The sequence below is a fragment of the Carya illinoinensis genome, chromosome 8 (genome assembly GCF_018687715.1).
Source record: "Carya illinoinensis cultivar Pawnee chromosome 8, C.illinoinensisPawnee_v1, whole genome shotgun sequence".
Classification (NCBI taxonomy): Eukaryota; Viridiplantae; Streptophyta; class Magnoliopsida; order Fagales; family Juglandaceae; genus Carya; species Carya illinoinensis.
Window position 1 is genome coordinate 2,306,272 of NC_056759.1, and position 19,088 is coordinate 2,325,359.

At 35.3% G+C, this 19,088-nt stretch overlaps 3 protein-coding genes across 7 annotated transcripts; all 3 read left to right on the plus strand.

Moving 5' to 3' along the window:
* Positions 1-297: 297 nt before the first annotated feature.
* LOC122319029 (sulfite exporter TauE/SafE family protein 3-like) lies at positions 298-4,936 on the plus strand. The gene is made up of 12 exons (XM_043136888.1): positions 298-1,130; positions 2,120-2,279; positions 2,600-2,800; positions 2,890-2,954; positions 3,169-3,196; positions 3,303-3,388; positions 3,460-3,546; positions 3,661-3,711; positions 3,813-4,034; positions 4,150-4,243; positions 4,421-4,561; positions 4,662-4,936. The coding sequence occupies exons 1-12, from the start codon at positions 903-905 to the stop codon at positions 4,745-4,747; spliced, it is 1,449 nt and encodes a 482-aa protein (XP_042992822.1). The 5' UTR covers positions 298-902; the 3' UTR covers positions 4,748-4,936.
* A 3,784-nt stretch (positions 4,937-8,720) lies between these two features.
* Positions 8,721-13,293, plus strand: LOC122319027 (sulfite exporter TauE/SafE family protein 3-like). 5 transcript variants are annotated; one of them, XM_043136884.1, is made up of 14 exons: positions 8,721-8,822; positions 8,908-9,496; positions 9,686-9,845; positions 10,526-10,726; positions 10,808-10,872; positions 11,195-11,222; positions 11,318-11,397; positions 11,471-11,557; positions 11,645-11,695; positions 11,781-12,020; positions 12,367-12,460; positions 12,639-12,779; positions 12,884-12,956; positions 13,096-13,293. In XM_043136884.1, the coding sequence occupies exons 2-14, from the start codon at positions 9,272-9,274 to the stop codon at positions 13,268-13,270; spliced, it is 1,620 nt and encodes a 539-aa protein (XP_042992818.1). In that variant the 5' UTR covers positions 8,721-8,822; positions 8,908-9,271; the 3' UTR covers positions 13,271-13,293. The 5 variants fall into 5 exon arrangements, with proteins under 5 accessions (XP_042992818.1, XP_042992817.1, XP_042992820.1 ...); XM_043136883.1 differs by lacking the exon at positions 8,721-8,822 and having other exon boundaries at positions 8,829-9,496; XM_043136886.1 differs by lacking the exon at positions 8,721-8,822 and having other exon boundaries at positions 8,829-9,496; positions 11,799-12,020.
* A 579-nt stretch (positions 13,294-13,872) lies between these two features.
* Positions 13,873-17,786, plus strand: LOC122319030 (coiled-coil domain-containing protein 25-like). Its single transcript, XM_043136890.1, has 6 exons — positions 13,873-14,139; positions 14,927-15,054; positions 15,326-15,429; positions 15,557-15,644; positions 15,922-15,983; positions 17,345-17,786. The coding sequence occupies exons 1-6, from the start codon at positions 14,027-14,029 to the stop codon at positions 17,495-17,497; spliced, it is 648 nt and encodes a 215-aa protein (XP_042992824.1). The 5' UTR covers positions 13,873-14,026; the 3' UTR covers positions 17,498-17,786.
* Positions 17,787-19,088: the final 1,302 nt, after the last annotated feature.

Sequence of the window (19,088 nt, forward strand, 5' to 3'; positions counted from 1 at the left end):
GGCTCTTGGGCCACCCACGTGGAAAATGCACGAGGGAAAATCATAGGCACTTCCCCAGATCAAAATGACTTACAACTCAGACAAAGCACATTTAACTCTCTGAAAAATTTTAAACATAAGCCATACAGCCCATGTCATCTATTTTTTTTTATTTTTTTCATTTATCAAATATTTAGTATATAAATAAAAAATAGAAAAATTGAATTAATTTAAAAATTATAAATCTAAAAAAAATTAAAAAAAAAAAATGTGAACAATGAGTAGCAATGCTTTTTAGCTATTTATAAACGTGTCAGTCTTCTTGTTCCATCTCGATAGAGCTGGAGGGAGATTTTTCCACCATTTCAGCTTCTCCTTTAGAGCCAGCTAGCGTTTGATTCTACCATTCTCTCTTGTCTTCTTTTTTTCAAAATTTTTTTTTTTTTCGTGTGTGAGTGCATCCTTTCAAGGGCAATTTTTTGCACCTGATCTTTCTTGCTTTCTACGATTTGCGTGGAGTCTTTGTATCCACACCAGTACTTTCCCTTTCCTTTTGTTTTTGTTTTTTGTATTTTTTTTGGGGGTCTTTTGCAGTTGCAGTAAGGTAATCTTCAAAAAGCTTTCGTGGAACTTGATCGTCAGCCAAACAATAAAAAGTTCAACTTCTTCGGCATCTTAATTTTATTCTCTCTCGAGGTTTCTGGGCTAGCAAACCAATCCAAATTAAGTACTCTCGGGTACTGAACTGAAGGAGAGTTTCTTGGCATTCTGAAGTTCGTAGGAAGTATTATATATGTGATTCTGTTTGGAAAGAGATTTCTGTCGGGGTTTTTGTAGAGTAAGCTTTTGAACGTGAAGGATTCTTGTTGATACCCTTGTCAATTAAAGAATCAGAAAGCGTACGCTGTTAGAATCGGAATCTGATGGCTGAGTACTTTACAGCGAAATGGGTGTGGGGTTTGAGATCAGTGTGGATGTTGTCGTTGAACTATCTCTTAGCTTTGGTGTTTGCTTCGGCGGAAAGGTGGCAGCTGAGGCTGGAAGATTCAAGACTCGATGGGACAGAAGGAGGACCCGAGTCCAGTTACCTTCTCAAAGCAGTGAATTTCTTATGGCAACCCGACCAGTCTGGTTATCACCATGTTTGGCCGGTAAATTCCAACTTCCACAATTTTTTTCTGTTCTTTTTAACTTTTTTCAACCAAAGTTTTAAGCGCTTTTTGCCGATAGAAAATCTAAAGCCCTTTTCCACCATTAACGGGCTTTGTTACGTACAGTCGCCAGATCTATTCGGCGTGCAGTCGGTTGTACGGAATGAATAAAAAAAAATTATAAAAAAATTTTTTTATATTCAAAAAGACTTACATGAATTATAAAAAGTTATAAAAATAATTTTTTTTTTTCATATAAGTCCCGTATTAATTTTTTTTTACAACCGACTGCACGCCGACTGTATCTGTCGACTGCAAAAAATATTTCTCTTAACTTAATATTAATACATTCACTTGTCAAAACAAATTAATTATTTTATTAGTACTCTCGTTCGAAAAATGATACGAGACATTTTTTTATAATTTTTTTTTTATAAATAAATATGTTTAAATTAAAAAAATATATATTTTTTATAATTTCTATAAGTTATTTTATTAAAATGTCTGTCATTTAAAATACAGTTGAGAGTTGTTCTAAAATATATCCACGCGTTTGATTATTCTTTAATGAAAAAAGGGTTTAAGATTGTCTTTCATTATCAACATCACATATTACTATCAGCTCTTCGTAGCAATGACAAATTCATTTGATCACTTAAGTATATTAGTTTTGGTATTACGTGCCTCGAACCAGAGGTTTTTGTCGTCTTATGCACATTGCGTGTTAGGGAACATACATTACGAGGAGTAATGATACAATATTCATCCCATGATTGCACAAGATATGTGTTTTTTGTTTTTTTTTTTTCTGGTTTGATGTCCACAAGATATATGTGTTGAAACATATATATGCCGTGCAAGCCACGTGAATTCATCCGTGTATCACGCACTTCTGTAATATCACATCACATATTAAGGACTTCTTCTGTCGTGTTGTTTTCGGGTGTGCAGTAAGTTAAAAATGGGTAGCTGTGAATTTTGATCTACAGGAGATGGAATTTGGGTGGAAAATTGTTGTTGGTACCATAATTGGATTCTGTGGAGCTGCATTTGGGAGTGTTGGTGGCGTTGGCGGTGGTGGTATTTTTGTTCCTATGCTTAGCCTAATTATTGGGTTTGATCCCAAGTCGGCAACTGCTATATCAAAATGTAAGATAATATATACTTTTTGTTATAATGAAATTTACTTATTTTTATAAAATTCTGTACTAACATATACATTTGTAATTGTATATATCATTATTAGTTTGGAAAGAAAACAATTAAAAAGGAGGAAGTCTCGCATGCTGTGTTGAATGATTAACGGGTCAGTCTGTGACTTTGTGTTGACTTCTCCTAAAAAAAAAGTAAAAAAAGTAAAATGTCTTCTCCCCAGCTAAACTGATGCACAAAAGGAAAGCTCCATCAGCAGAAACCTTGGCATATTTAAAGTATAACATAGTTATAAATTCCCTTTTTGCTTGTTTCAGGCATGATCATGGGTGCAGCAGGCTCAACCGTCTACTACAACCTTAAGCTAAGGCATCCGACACTTGACCTGCCCATCATTGACTATGATTTGGTACTGCTCATCCAACCAATGCTCATGCTGGGCATTAGTATTGGGGTCGCTTTCAACGTTGCATTTGCTGATTGGATGGTCACAGTTTTGCTTATCTTTCTCTTTATAGGTAATTAATTAATTTGTTCAAATTAATGTAGTTCCTTTTGCTTGCTAGCTAGGAACTTTGGTTTGCTCTAATTGCGAGGTGGCTTGCAGTTACATCGACAAAGGCATTCCTTAAGGGTGTTGAAGCATGGAAAAAGGAAACCATTATGAAAAAGGTAATCCCGTACAAACTAATTACACGCTCATATATTCATGATTTCGGGGCTCCATTTAAAGTTTGATGTATTCAAACATCCGTCTGTTTTAGATCTGTTTGCCACTAATTCTCACTTTGCTTTTAGTTTAGAGTCAACTCCGTTAATTCTGTTTTTCCGGTATTAGTACTAAAATCAATTGCTTACGATTTAATTTTAATATTTCTAACTTTAGGAGGCTGCTAAGAGACTGGAGATAAATGGTTAGTTTGTCTGCTGTTCCTCTAATTGTATACAAAAATAATAGCGCTAGCATTGCCTGGAATTTGTTTCCGAGGTTACCTTCTTATATTTGTTCGTCGCCATCAGGTTCAGGCGGTGCGGAAGGGGAATACAAGCCTCTCCCTGGTGGCCCTAACAATGGTACTGATCATAAGGACTCCAAAGAACAAGAGGTAAGAATACTCCTGTAAACTGTTACTAGTGCCACAGAATTCTGGAAGCTAAATCAATCCAATCAATGCAGGTCTCTATTCTCGAGAATGTTTACTGGAAGGAACTTGGACTTCTCGTTTTTGTTTGGGTTGCATTCCTTGCCATTCAGATTACCAAGGTTTTCTCTTCTGTTGTTCTTCCCTGTCAAAAATTTCCCATCTTTTAATCTCTCCTTGTTATGTGATATCAATGGCGTCTCACGGCTAAATAATCATTCTCCCATTGAGAACAGAATTATACAGCTACATGTTCAACAACATACTGGGCGTTGAACTTGTTGCAGGTATTTCTATTGACACTGGAAACGACCTATGTTCTGTCCTCTCTCTTTATATGAGTTTGTGCTAGTCCGGGTTACTTTGAAGTAGCTAACATTATGCACAGATCCCTGTTTCTTTTGGGGTATCTTTGTACGAGGCAGTTGGCCTTTACAAGGGACACAGAGTTATTGCATCCCAGGGGGATGACAGGACAAAGTGGCGAGTGCATCAGCTTGTTATCTATTGCTTTTTAGGCGTGGTGGCTGGAATAGTTGGCGGGCTGCTTGGACTTGGTGGAGGTTTTATCATGGGTCCACTGTTTTTGGAGTTGGGAATCCCCCCTCAGGTGAGTTTGTGGTCCTCATTGAAATACATCAAGTTATTCGCATTCACTCATTTTTTTAAGGAAAATTATTTGTGTAAATTTAGGCAAAGAATCTTGTTGGATTTCTTCTGTGCAGGTCTCAAGTGCCTCTGCCACCTTTGGAATGACCTTCTCTTCATCAATGTCTGTAGTTGAATACTACCTTTTAAAACGTTTTCCTGTTCCATATGGTAAGTCAGTACAGCACAACACCCAGATAATTCTGTACAAACTTTAGTTTCTCTTTAGTCTTTTCATCTTCTAACATCTTGACGAGAGGACAAGTAGCGTGCATTGCCTCTAGGCAAGGGATCCCTGCGATTCATCCAAGTATTTCTTAATTTGATCATTTCCAACTTTTGTTGCAGCTCTCTACTTTGTTGCTGTGGCTACCATTGCAGCCTTCATAGGGCAGCATATTGTGAGAAAGTTGGTCAATTTATTAGGAAGGGCGTCACTAATCATCTTTATTCTAGCCTTCACTATATTTGTCAGTGCAATATCCCTAGGTGAGCTTCAATATTATTGCATACTATTTGGTCCAGTCAAATATGACTTCAATTTAATCTGTGAACTCGAATTCTAAAAAGACTTCTCTCCGTTTATTAGGTGGGGTTGGAATATCAAACATGATTGGGAAGATTCAGCAGCATGAATACATGGGATTTGAGAACCTCTGCATGTACGATGCCTAGCATGCTTCAAGCTTAGTTCTTTTTACTTTTTCCTCTCTCTCTCTCTCTCTCTCTCTCTCTCTCTCTCTCGTAAAAGAACAAAAATCCCTTGATTTATTTATGGGGTTGAACGTGTTCCTAAGGCGACAAATTGCCTTGCACTTTGTACCAATTATTGGGTAAGATGATGCAAGATGAAGTTCTGACGAACATTGCTTCTCTCAGTTTACTCGGATCCATTACAACTGGCGTATGTTATATATTGTCTTTTTATGATAAATTTATGGGGCGTCAAAAACTCAGAAAAGGAGAACATCTACCATCTTTACAACTTTCTTTTAATTCCCTTCTCTCTCTCTTTTTTTCTTCTCTCTCTCTCTCTCCTCGTCAGCTACCAACTACGTATACTATTGCAAGACCATGGTGTTGTTGACTTATTGGATCATTGAACCTAGCTGCGCGTTCTTGGCACTTGCTCGGCTCTAAATTGATTAAAAGCCTGGATATGTTTGGATGGGAAAAGCTGTGATTTAAAAAAGAAAAAAAGAAAAAAAAAAAAAGAATTGGAGATGAGATAGACAATTTTATAGGTTTTCTTGTAAACTTGAGTCCCACATTTAAAACATATTAAAAAAAAGAAATTGTAAATTCTAGAGATGTGTCGGCCACTTGCCCACTCTGGGGTTAGCTACAGCAGGCCACCCCGATTCTTTAGATGACTTTCACCTCCATCTTAACATCCCAGCTGGCTGAGCAGTATTCTCAGTAGCAGGCTTTATTCATTAGGGAAAACACTAAGCACTGCTGGTGGTTCTGGAGTTACTGTTGGCCTAATTTTTTAATAATTAAATTTTTTTAATATTATTATAATTTTTTTATATATTTTTAAAATATTTAAAACTATTAAAAATGATTTAAAAAAAATAAAAAATAAAAAACTTTTTTCACCTAACGGTCGCTCCGCTCTGCTGAGAGCCACCAAGAGTGCCTGTAGTACCATCTATTCATTTGAGAATAGAAATGTCAGTGTCAGACACTCCTAAGCGTAATCCAATTTCGACCATATACCAAACCTTTGGTTAGGAAAGTTATAGATAATAAATTGAGTTGAGTTGAGGAGAAATGAGGATTAAATATTAAATAAAATATTATTATAATATTATTTTTAATATTATTTTTTATTTTAAAATTTTAAAAAAATTATATTATTTATAATATTTTATCTAAAAGTTTAAAAATTTGTAATTATTAAATAAGAAGAAATGAGATAATTGAGTTAATTTTTAAATCCTAACAATGTCTATTAATCTGATAACCGAGAAGGTTATGTGAAGATGCACTATGTTCCCCGGTCCAATGCTTGTAAATGGTGATAAAAAAATTGAGTGTTATTTTGCGTCTTCTCCTATTGAGTTAAAGGGGATTTAAAAAAAAAAAATTATAACAACACAACCAAGAGTAAAAGAATTGGATAGTTTTCGTTTCTCTAGACGTTTTTTCTCCTATAAAAACTAAAGATCACATCTTCTCCAGCCAGAGGGGGGTTCTCCTCCCCTTTAATGCTTTCTAGTTTTTATTGTGTCTTCTAATCATTTTTTATTTCAATTTTTATTGTGTCGTCCATAGCAAGAAGAGGTGCCAATTTACTTCTTTCCAACCCCCCACCGCAAGACTCTCTTGCTGTCGATCCTTCATACGACCAAAACAAAATGTCAAACGGAGTAGATCCACATGCTGTCACACCGGGGAGTACCTATTGCCGCCACGTGTGGCATTTTCAGGGCCATCGGCCTCGGATCCTTCAGATCCAACCAAGCTCCACTTTCCTAGAGTGGTTTGCGGCCTTCATGCACCTCTATAGTCTCTGACTTTTATCTTTTGTTAATTCGACGCATTTTTATTTGCTATCTTCCTATGTGTAAGGGAATCTTTTCCCTTAGGCCGAAGGTCTAGAAAAAAAGCTCAAACGTGAGAAGCCCAACTTGACTAGACGGCCTATCAGCCCATTAGAGATCATCCTATGGGCATAATCATGTAGTAAGATTCCAAAAATGCAAGTAAGAAGGGGATACATCACCTTGACATTCCCCTATCACACCTAGCATCAGATAGCATTGTGTAGGCAGGTGGACAAGAAACACGAAGAGCTATTGATCTTCTGACAATGTGCACCCATATGATAAAATGGACAAAGAGTCATGCCTCATTATATGAATCTGACTAAATGAACTATTGATGGTATATATTCCCTTGACACAAGGTATGGACATTTGCCTCCCATAAACCTAATATAAAAGGTAATCCCCCTGTACAAAGAACATTATATAATTCATTTACTCTTTTGCACAAATTAATAAGATGATACTGACTTAGGCATCAGTAACTTCTTGATATCCACCCAAACTCCCGATTCTCTGTATTTTCTTTATGTGTGAGATCCAAGAACGAAAACCAGAGTCGCTTGAGCGTAGCTTAAAGGTGTGTAAAACACGACCTTAACACTATGTTCCTGTTCTGCCTAACCAATAATCGTAAGAAAGAGATAATGGAAGTCTTCTACAGCTAGTCCAAACCAATAAAATACAACACAACTCACTTCATTGCGACTCTCAGTCACAATATTTCATTCAATTTATCAAACTATATCAATAATGCGGCTTGCCTTTGTGAGAAATGTGTGGGGATCAAGTCATTGAGTCCATATTTCTCTTTTTTTATTTTATTTCTTGTGTTGTATTTACTGGTTTGGGATAAATATTGGGACCTTCCACTCTATTGACTATTGTATCCTATAACTATTAAATATATTTATAATATGTATGTTTAGAAAAATAAGAAAGATAAAATTGAATCATTCACCTAATTATAAAGGAAAATGATAGTATGACTATTAAATATGCTCATTCATATATTTTTATTTTTAAAATTTTTTAATTGTTAAAGAAATGACTATTAGTAAATTTATAATTTTTTATTTATTTTTTAATAGTAAATGATGTTTAAAAACGATTAAAAAAAACTTATTTATACGGGTGTACACATTTAATATATTTAATAACCACCCTAACATTGTTCAATTATAAACTACCACTCCCACTGATTTCTCATACCTCGTTATAAAGATGTTGAACCGATCGGAGGCAAAACAGATTCATCGTTCCACATGGAGGACGCATTTAGCGGTTTCGACCTAAGGGATAATACTCTCGATCACACGCCTCGGTCCTAGGCCCTATAGGGATCTATGCGCCACCGTGCATAGAGAAATAAACATTTTATAGACATTTCGATTATTTAGGAATAATTTACACAGATAAATACCACATGAAATAGATATCACCTGATTATGATTTAACTGTAATATTGATCTAATTCAACTTAAAGTTTATGTACTAAGTAATTTTAAAGACAATCTTAATATGAATTCTTAATTGTTTATGTGAGATTCTTTATGACTTAAGTATCAAAATATTTGTAGGCATATTATGTTGATATTCTCTTACATTTTACAGGTGAACAATTACGTTTGAAACAGTGAGACACGTCCTTAACTTCACATTTATGTACAAGACTAGTTATTTATTTATTTATTTATTTATTTCTCTTGAGTAAAGCTGTGTTTTTGTCCTTAATTTATACTATTTAACTTGTCTATTGACGCAGCACCATATTAGTGAAAAAAATTTAAAAATATATATTTAAAATAAAATAACGCCTTAAAAACATAAAAATCAGAAGATTAAAATATTAGATTTCCACTATTCTTTTATAATTTTATTTTTTGATTATTTTTAATAATTTACGTGGCAATATCCTTACCAAACAAAATGATTAATAGAAATTTGAAGCATATTAGCAGTTTTTTTTTTGCCCTTTAAGCGCACGTCGTGTTTGTCAGTTTTTTGTTATAAGTCAATAAAACTTGTCGTCTTGTATATAATTGAGTCATTGACCGATGCCTTTATTCGTTGAAATTGAGGGGACACCATTTGGAGTGCTTACTGTCTTGGCCCTTGGGGCGTCATAACGAGAGGCTATAGGCGACGTCAGTGAAGACATGATGAGATATCTTCACTTATCAGCGACAACGTTACATGTCTGGTCTCCATTTCCTCTTCCTAGCTATCGTTCGAGTCTCTCTCACTCTCTCTCCCTTTCTCTGACTTTTTATTTTCTTGCAGTACATCTTGCGATCTTTCTGTGATCAGTTCAAAACAAAAAACTAGCTGATCTCAGAGTGCTTGATCGATCATAACCAAAAAGATTCAACATTTTCGGCTTCTTTTATTTTCCCTCGAGGTTTTAAGCAAGCATACCAAGCCTAAGTGTCCTCGGGTGCTGAACTAAAGGAGAGTGTCTTGCATTCCGAAAGTACTATTGCACGACGTGATAGCTCTGATGCGATTCTCTCTTTGCATAGAAAGCGATTTCCCTCGGGTGGTTGTGTATTAAGCTTTTGAACGTGAAGGATTCTTGGCGAGAGCCTTGTCAATCAAAGAACCAGAAAGCGTGCGTGCTTGCTTACGTTGTTGGAAACATAAGCTGATGGCTGAACTTGCAGCGAAATGGCGGCGGTGGGGTATGAGATCCGTGCGGATAGTGTTGCTGAAGTTTCTCTTAGCTGTGATGTTTGTTTCGGCGGAGAGGCACCTGAGGCTGGAAGACGATTCAAGACACGATGGAACAGGAGGACCTGAATGCATGTATCCTCTCAAGGCAGTAAATTTGTTATGGCAACCCGACAGATCGGGTCGTAACCAAGTTTGGCCGGTACGGTATATTAATTCCAACTTCCACATTTTTTTTCCTTTTTGGACTTGTGTAAACTAATTTGCAGTCCTTTTCAACCAGTACGCTTTCTATATTGGATGTGTGGTAACTGTTATTATATAATTAACGAATTGTAGAAATGACTCTTATGTAATTTAAATCTGGGTGACAGTGAATTTTGCTTTGCAGGAGATGAATTTTGGGTGGAAAATTGTTGTGGGTACCATAATTGGATTCTGTGGAGCTGCGTTTGGGAGTGTCGGTGGCGTTGGCGGTGGTGGTATTTTTGTTCCTATGCTTAGCCTAATTATTGGGTTTGATCCGAAGTCGGCTACAGCTATCTCAAAATGTAAGAATTAGTTAATATCCTGGGGGATTTTTTATTTCTTTCTCTCTCCGGTATTCAGATGCATTGGAGTTTTTATTTTATTTTATTTATTTATTTTTTATAATTAAATAACGCACCAAATTCCATTCATTAAAAGAGGACATGGTAATAGCTGGCCTTCTTGATTATGGAAGAAGTCTTTAAGAGAAATGCTACGCCTAAGGGAGCACATAAAAATAATTAATATATAGTTTATTCGATAGATATATATGTTATATCTAATTTTTTAATAGATAAAAAATATAAGAGCCAAAAAAAAGAGGGAAAAGTCTCTGCGTGCTGTGTTGAGTAATTAAAAGGCCACTTGATTATGCAGAATTTTTTAGCTATTTGATTATGGATTTATATTAATAATAGTGGAGAGCAATACTGCGTCCAACAAATTCACCAATTAGATTTTTGTTGGGGTCCCATACTCTTTATCTTCTCATTTAATTTTAATTAATGCAATATTCTAAAAAAGGGGGTTCAGAATATTGGAGATGGATGATTTTAAGCTTGGAAGACATATTTTAGCTGTTCCGATCGTTGCATCTCTGTAAGATGTCTTCTACAGCCGAACCGAATGCACAAAAAGGATCCAACATTAAAAGAGACCAGGCATATTTAACGAGTTTTGAATTCCTTTTTGCTTTTATCAGGTATGATCATGGGTGCAGCATTCTCAACTGTTTCCTTCGACTTTAAGCTAAGGCATCCTCAACTCGATATGCCCGTCATTGACTATGATTTGGTACTGCTCATCCAACCAATGCTCATGTTAGGCATTAGTATAGGAGTGGCTTTCAACGTTGTGTTTGCGGATTGGATGGTCACAGTTTTGCTTATCTTTCTTTTTATAGGTAAGTTGTTAAACTAGAGTTCCCATTGCTTGGCACGGTACGTGCTCTAATAACACCCTGATTGTTTCTTGTGGTTTGCAGTTATTTCAACAAAGGCATTCTTTATGGGTATTGAAACATGGAAAAAGGAAACCATTATGAATAGGGTAATCACCTAAGAACTTTGTCTTATATCCATGATTTCCATGTTCTCTGCATTGAAAGTCAAGTCAAACATCTTTCCCCTTTAGATTTGTTTCCTTTGATTGCATTTGAAAGAATTTTATTTTGGTACGTGTATAATATAATTTAAGGACTGAAATCCATTATATTGTCTCTCGAATCCTTTATGCCTTCATTGCCTTGTGGTGCTGAAAGAGAATGAGGACGGCATTCAGTTTAGAATTTGGTCCAAATGCCCCTTTTTTGTCCTGTTTTTAGTACCAAGACCTATTTCTTACCTTGGAATCCCAATGTTTCAAATTTTAGGAGGCTGCTAAGAGACTGAAGTCAAATGGTGAGTTGATATCTCTAGTTGTAAACAAATAATAGGTTACCATTGCCTGGAGTTTATTTCTGAAATCAGCTTCCATATTTGTTCCATGCTATCAGATTCTGGTGGTGCAGAAGTGGAATACACGTCTCTTCCTGGTGGCTCAAACAATGGTGAAAAGGACTCCCAAGAATCAGAGGTAAGAATACTTTTGAAAGCTGTCATCAGTCTTAAGATTTCTGGAAGCTGGATCAATACAATAATTATTGCAGGTCACTATTCTTGAGAACGTTTACTGGAAACAATTTGGACTTCTCGTTTTTGTTTGGGTTGCATTCCTTTTCCTTCAGATAGCCAAGGTTTGTTTCTTCTGTTGTTCTTTCATGTCAAGAACTTTACACCATTCAATCTCTCATTGTTAAATGCTCATCTCCCAATGACAACAGAATTATACAGCTACATGTTCGACAACATATTGGGTGCTGAACTTGTTGCAGGTATTTCTATTGAGACTGAAAAAATGTACATGTACTTTCCTCTATCTGTCTCTGAGTTTGTGCTTGTCCGGGTTACTTAGAGTAGTGGACACTCTCTGCACAGATCCCAGTTTCTTTCGGGGTATCTTTGTATCAGGCAGTTGGCCTATACAAGGGACACAGAGTTATTGCATCCAGGAGAGATGAAAGGACAAACTGGCAAGTGCATCAGCTGGTTACCTATTGCTCTCTAGGTATACTGGCAGGAATAGTTGGCGGGCTGCTTGGACTTGGTGGAGGGTTTATCATGGCTCCATTATTTCTGGAGTTGGGAATCCCCGCTCAGGTGAGTTTGTGGTTTTCATTGAAATACATCAAATTATTAACATTCAGAGATTTAAAAAAAATACATTTGAAAGTTGGCAATTTTTGGGAAGTGGTGATGGTTTGCAAAATAATAGTTAAACAAGTGGAAATTTACCCGTCTCCTCCTTACTTGGCAAGAAAGAGAAAAGGTTAACAGTGTTGTTGTCCAACAAGGAACCTCAAAACTGAAAACCTATATAGAAGTAGAGTTACTATTACTGAAAGTAGCATACATACTGTACATGGCCAAATTCTAAAAAGCATTGGAAAAAAATCTTGTTGTTTATGCTTTCTTCATCTATAACTTCTTGAGCTCTTATGTGCAGGTCTCAAGTGCCACTGCAAACTTCGGAATGACCTTCTCTTCATCCATGTCTGTTGTGGAATACTACCTTTTGAAACGTTTTCCTGTTCCCTATGGTAAGTCAAGACCGCACAACACCCAGATGAATCTGTACAAAATTATGCTTTCTCATACTGTTTTTTTATCATCTAGCATCTTAAGTCTTGAAAAGAGGGTAACTAAGGTTCTCTGCCTCTAGGCAGAGGGACTTTGATTCCTACATGTATCTTTAATCATCTGCAACTTTTGTGGCAGCTTCCTACTTTGTTGCAGTGTCTATTGTTGGTGCCTTCATTGGGCAGAATATTGTGAGAAAGTTGGTCAATTTATTTGGAAGGGCATCGCTAATAATCTTTATTCTAGCCTTCACCATATTCGTCAGTGCAATATCCCTAGGTGGGCATTATTGTTCCCTACCATTTAGTTCGGAGAAGTATGACTTTCGATAAACTTCAAAATCTTTGAATTAAGATTCCTAAAAATAGTTCTCTGTTTTTAAGGTGGGGTTGGCATTTCAAATATGATCGGGAAGATTCATCGGCACGAATACATGGGATTTGAGAACCTCTGCAAGTATGATGCATAGCAAGTTTCTCAGCTTGGTTCATTCTTCTTTTACTTTTTGCTTCTTTGATCCGTTGTTGTTTATGCTGCATATGCTGTAATACTATTACTATATTATCTTTTTCTCATAAATTTCTGGTGCAGTTAGGCTGCCAAGAACACAGCTGAGAAGCAGATTTGATCCGTTGTTGTTTATACTATCTTTGCAACGATCCTTTTTAATCCTCAAATTTCTCTCCTTTTTCCCTTCTTTTTCACCTCATCAACTACCAACTTGGTACACTTCACAAGACCAATTACACCGCACAAGGTTGAGTTGCTAGAACATAGTTATCTTGTGCCTCGACTACAGTAAGTTTAATTACGAAAAATATAGACATACAGCTATTTTTATAATTATATATTTTTTTAAATGATAATCATTTTTAAAAAATAACATCACTTTACATAAAATACACTCATTTTAAAATATAAGTATAAAACAATTATGCCTGTTTTATGCCTTTTAAAATATAATTTGCAACAGAATAAAACGATATGATAAGAATACAAAAATATCAGAGTTCATGGATAACGACCGAGGAGAGTCACTGGATGATAGATAGACATGGAATGCGATTGATCTTGAAAGGTAAACATATGCCATTTAAGACGGAGGGATATTATTTATTAATTTTTTTTTTTTATTTAAGTCGTATAATATCCAAATTGAGAAATGTTTTAAATTGGTAAACTTGTCGAATGATGTGGTAATTTAGATTTAAAATTTTTAATGTAATATTTAATTTAATTTTTTTTAAATGGACTATATATTATGAAGATTAAAACTTTTAAAATAATAAAAATAAGGTAAAAAATAACGTCTGGAAAAAGCGGAAAGGTGAATGCGTCGAGAAAACGCAATATCCAAACCTGCGATTACATTTTCCACGTGGACAACCATCTACTAGTCTCATCCCAGGACTATAAACTGGTAACTCGACGGACACAAGGATAGAAGCCCTAACTCGGACTCTCTCTCTCTCTCTCTCTCTCCCCCTGGCACACGCTCTTTTTGGGGCGAAAAAGAGGAGGCAGCCATGGTGTTCTACTTCAAAGCCCGACCGGAGGCTGGCGATTACTCCATATTCATGGGTCTCGATAAGTACGAGAACGAGGAGCTCATCAAATACGGCTTCCCTGAAGACATTTGGTAGCCTCTAATTTTTATGTTTGCCAGTTTTTGCCAAGGATTCACAAAATTATTCACCGTTTTCTGATTTTATTTCGATTTAGTTTTCCGAATATTTGGGTTTTTTATTGACAAAACTGAGGAAAGAGGAGGAAGGATGCAGATTTCAATGTGTGCGCTTGTGCATATTTGGCTTGTTTCATGTCCACCCAGTAAACAATTTGGATTGTGTTTTTGATAGGACTGGAAAATCATTTTAAACCTAATGGTGCCGCTTCAAATCATGCAGCAAAGCCAGATCACGCTCTAGTGGGTGGGTAGCTGAGAAAGTATCTGGAAATTAACCGAAACGAAATCATTTTAATGAAAAAAACACTGCGACTTATATATCCAAAATAGAAACAATTTCAAATTTCCTAAATAATTATTGCAGACCCAATTAAAACCCCTTAGCATCTACACAAAGCAGAAAGCTCAAAACATTTAACTAGGCCATTGTTCCTTTTCTTTCTGTTTCTCAGCAACCAAACGCCCCCACAAAACCTTGAATTTAGTTCCCACTCGGGAATTTTCTAGAAATTGTAGCCCCATACAGAAAGCACAGCCAAAATCCATTATGTTCAGAAATTACAACTAAATTATTGTTAAAAAAATCCACAAATTCAATATATAGAGTTACCTAAGAGAGCTCAGTCTTTGTCGATTCAATTAAAAGAGAGAGGGACCGTGCCTTGATGCACAATTAGATTCTCTTAAGCTTGTCTGAACTTTTAAGTGGTGTATTCTTATCAGGGTTTGTTTGTTGCAGGTTTCATGTGGATAAAATGTCTTCCGCCCATGTATATGTAAGATTGCACAAGGGTCAGACTATTGATGATATAAGTGAAGGCTTATTGGAGGATTGTGCTCAGCTTGTCAAAGCAAATTCCATCCAAGGCAAAAAACTGCACCCGATTCAGATTCTTCCTGTTTTTATGAAACAGATCGTTTGATTGTGCACGTACTTATATAATATGTAGTCGAATAATTAGTAATTACCTCACGTATATCAACAAAAAGGTCACACAGATGTAATAAGATTCCCCTACAGGATACAATCACGTGGTTATCTTTCATTCTTCTGAAATGAGTTTTGTCCTTTCTTTTTTGCTCTGAATGAGGTAGCGGCTTTCTGTTATAGATGGCTTACTGTATCATTATATGGCAGGCAACAAGGTGAACAATATTGATGTTGTTTACACTCCCTGGTCCAATTTAAAGAAAACTGCTTCTATGGATGTTGGTCAAGTTGGTTTTTACAGTTCAAAAATGGTGGGTCCCCCCTTCTTGCTTGTGCACATTGATATTTGGGATGCTGCGTAGTTTTTAAATCTTTCTATATTTCTCATCTGAAGATGTGTGAGAGATAACTCTTTCTCTTATTTGATGTCACCTATAGGTTCGAACTGTGAGAGTGGAGAAACGGGTTAACGAGATTGTTAACAGGTTGAATAGGACCAAAGTGGAAAGGAAACCTGATTTGAAAGGTAAAATTGTGATCTCAGATTCTCAGCTTCCATCCATGATTCTTTTAGATTGAATATGCTTAAGCAAGTACTATTTTTGCTCTTTATGGAGGAACTAATGCACAAAATCAGTCCTGTTCCACTCCAGGATAGTTTGCAATTTTATCTTGTATCATGATTTTCTTTATCTTCATGAGAATTCAGGTTGAAGTTATTGGGATTTTAATTCTTCTGTTAATATTCTATAATCCTGTTGTGATGGTGCTACAATTCACTCATTTATATCATGTAACTGCAGCGGAGCGTGAAGCAGTTGGCGCTGCAGAAAGAGCAGAAAGAAAACAACAGCTGAGAGATAAAGTAAGTTCCGTATGCTGCTAAAACCAATTCAGGCACAGAATTCTGTATTGTACCTTGATCGAAGGAATTACTTTGGAAGTACCTTGATAGAATCTTGACATATGCAACCTATCAAGAAAGAAAAGAAAAATCTTGACATATGCTCTTCTTGTTGGTGGAAAAGTTTTGGGGCAAATATTTATTGAGAAGCTAACATGACATTGAACTCTTTTTCACTTTGTGTGCCTAGAAGGCTACCTAATAACAGCAGATTTCAATTTGTTTCCCTCTGGAAAATCATTTTCAACTATCAACGTCATCTTCCTTCCACTTAATATGTAGAACGCCCAAGGATTAGCATCATGATATCTCATGGCTCTTGCTACTCTTACTTGCTTGCAACAGTGCACTACTAGATAATCCCTCCTGTTTAGTGTAGTTGAACTCTGAAAATTCCAACTACCTGTGCAATTATCTGTAGCCCTTCATTTGATTACTTAAGCTGTTTAAAGGAAGGAATGAGAGCCCTCTTCTGGAACTTGACCTACGGTCATATGTCTTGATAGTTGACTCCTTGTGTGTGGTATGTCTTGATTGTTGACTACCATTCATGGAAGGCATGTTGATTCCATCTTTAACCAATAAACGGTCTTGTTTGAGGTAATATACTCCTAATACGCCGTTTTTCTTTAATGTGATTGGCACAACCATTCTAATAGAGGTGTGAGGTATTGAACTTATCCAGTTTTGAGTTCTCTTGCTTAAAGCTTACCTATCCAAAAAAACAATCTTCTTCCTGTGTACTTGGGCTATACCTCTTTTCTATTAATAATATTTTTTTTCTTAGTTATAAAAAAAGAGGTTATTGTGCTTAAAGTGGTCCTTCCTTTTACCAAAGATTGTACTTCAGTTCACTTGCTTAAACCTGTACAAGTTTCTTTTTGCCAATTTAGTTTTGTTTCTTAGTTATCATGTTATGAACTGGGTACTTTTCATTTCACTTTGCATGTGACCAAAATCACTTTATCTAAATTACACAAAACATTCAACCTAGGGCATTTCTCTTGTAGCATGTCATCGGCAGTTGTTATCAGTTTCTAGAATCTCTTATCTTTCTTTTGCACACCCATCAAATAAAAAAGGAAAAAAAAAAAAAAAGTGTTGGGTAGCTTACATATTTCCTCTTGTTTGTTTTTTCTGTATTTCCTTTTAGCTTACTTGCTCCAGTCAGTTTTGTTTTTGTTTTGTAACTTATAGCAAGTCGATAATTAATTCTTACCAACATGTTTAGTAAGGACAAAACACAGAACAGTGTACTGTTGGTAATTCAGTAATTGAGAGTTTACATTTCTGGATAAATGTCATTCACGTTGTCTCTGCAGAAACGACGTGAGGAGATGGAAAGACTTGAGAAGGAGAGACAAGCAGAGCTAAAAAGTTACAAGGGTTTGATGGTCTCTGAAAATATGACATCTAATAAACAGATTGCCGCAACAAGCAAGTCCTTGCAGGAACTGGAAGAAGATTTCATGTAAACTTGATTCTTTAAATGCCAAATTACTGGGCCGATAAGGAAGCATGATTGTCATTCAGTTTATAGTACCTCGTCTTTCCCTGTGGATGTTTATAAGAAATAGCATCTGCAACTTCGACGGAGTAGAGAAAGAAATTGGGGGGAATGAGGATGAGATTTAACCTCCTTCCTTTTACTTTCATATGTATAAGAGGATGACGACGAAGAACATTATTTGTATCTATATGCATTGGGATAATGGGTGATAAAGCTCACTGTCATATTCATAAACAAAACTAGCTATTTTTACAGTTTTGTTTACTATATTTCTAGTTTGATTGAGTTTTCATTTGGTTTAGATCGTCTACCAGCGACTCGTGATTGGCCATATATATGATGATCGGAGATCTTGCAAATTGGTAGGCAAGAATTGCATGTTCATAATCCACCCAACCCTGTGTGCTTCGAGGTTTAGAAATCAGCAAAGTTCTGGAGGAGTGCAATGGAATCGAGAATGTTCAATCCATTATTTCTGGGGTCTAAAAATATAAGAGTTGGAGATAATGGTATACCCTTTTGGGTGATTTCTATTTTTTCTTTTACGCAAAATTATTATCTGGTTATATTCGTGTTTAATAAAAGAAAGCATGAAATATGTATATGCATAACGTTATACCCCAATCAAATATAGACATAAAATTCGAATTTTTTTTTTTTCTATACATAGTTTATAAAAATAAATCGACTGTAGAACAAACTTGTTGAATTTTTAACAATTTACTAACTATAGGAAGATGACTTTTAATTTTTACAGGACCAAATTTATTTATTTATTTTAATTATATATACATTAAATACATATAAACGTATTTATTCAATTATATATTATATATATTTAAATAATTAAAAAACACCAGGAAGCCATGTCCACTACGGGCCTCTCTGGTTTCGGCTCTAGTTAGTGGCAATGTCGTGTAATTTAATGTTGTAATGGCTAACATTACACGCAATAGTCCTTTAGTATTGCAATTGCAATTTCAGAGACACAGACACAAGACCCTCAGAATCATATCATGCACACTTTTTGCGTTTGTATCTTTGAAAGATTTTTCCATCAGATATAGCAAGGGGACTTCATTGTATTTAATACAACCTAGTGGTTGAATAAAAAAATTGTAGAAAATTTAGATGCCTATAGGTTGGGTTTGATAGTAGATAATTTTTTATTTTTAAGATGAAATATTAAAATATTATTATTGTTTTGAAATTTAAAAAAATTTAAAAAAAGTTGAATTATTTATTATATTTTATATAAAAATTTAAAAAAATTATAATGATAAGATGAAAATTTTGAATTTGAAATTAAAATTTCTAACTGTCAAACTGTCTATCCTATTTCTTGTAGTGCATCCACGTAGCAGTCTATCCTATTTTAAGTTTCTTCTTCTTCTTTTTGTTTTTGTTTTTTTTCCTTTTCTTTTCTAAACATTATTTATAATCTTATGGTTATATATTAAAGACATTTTCCTCTTATTTTGGTACTTTATATCATTTTTTTTAAAAAGAATACTCTTCATTAATTAAAATCACCTCAAATGAGGAAAAGAATACAA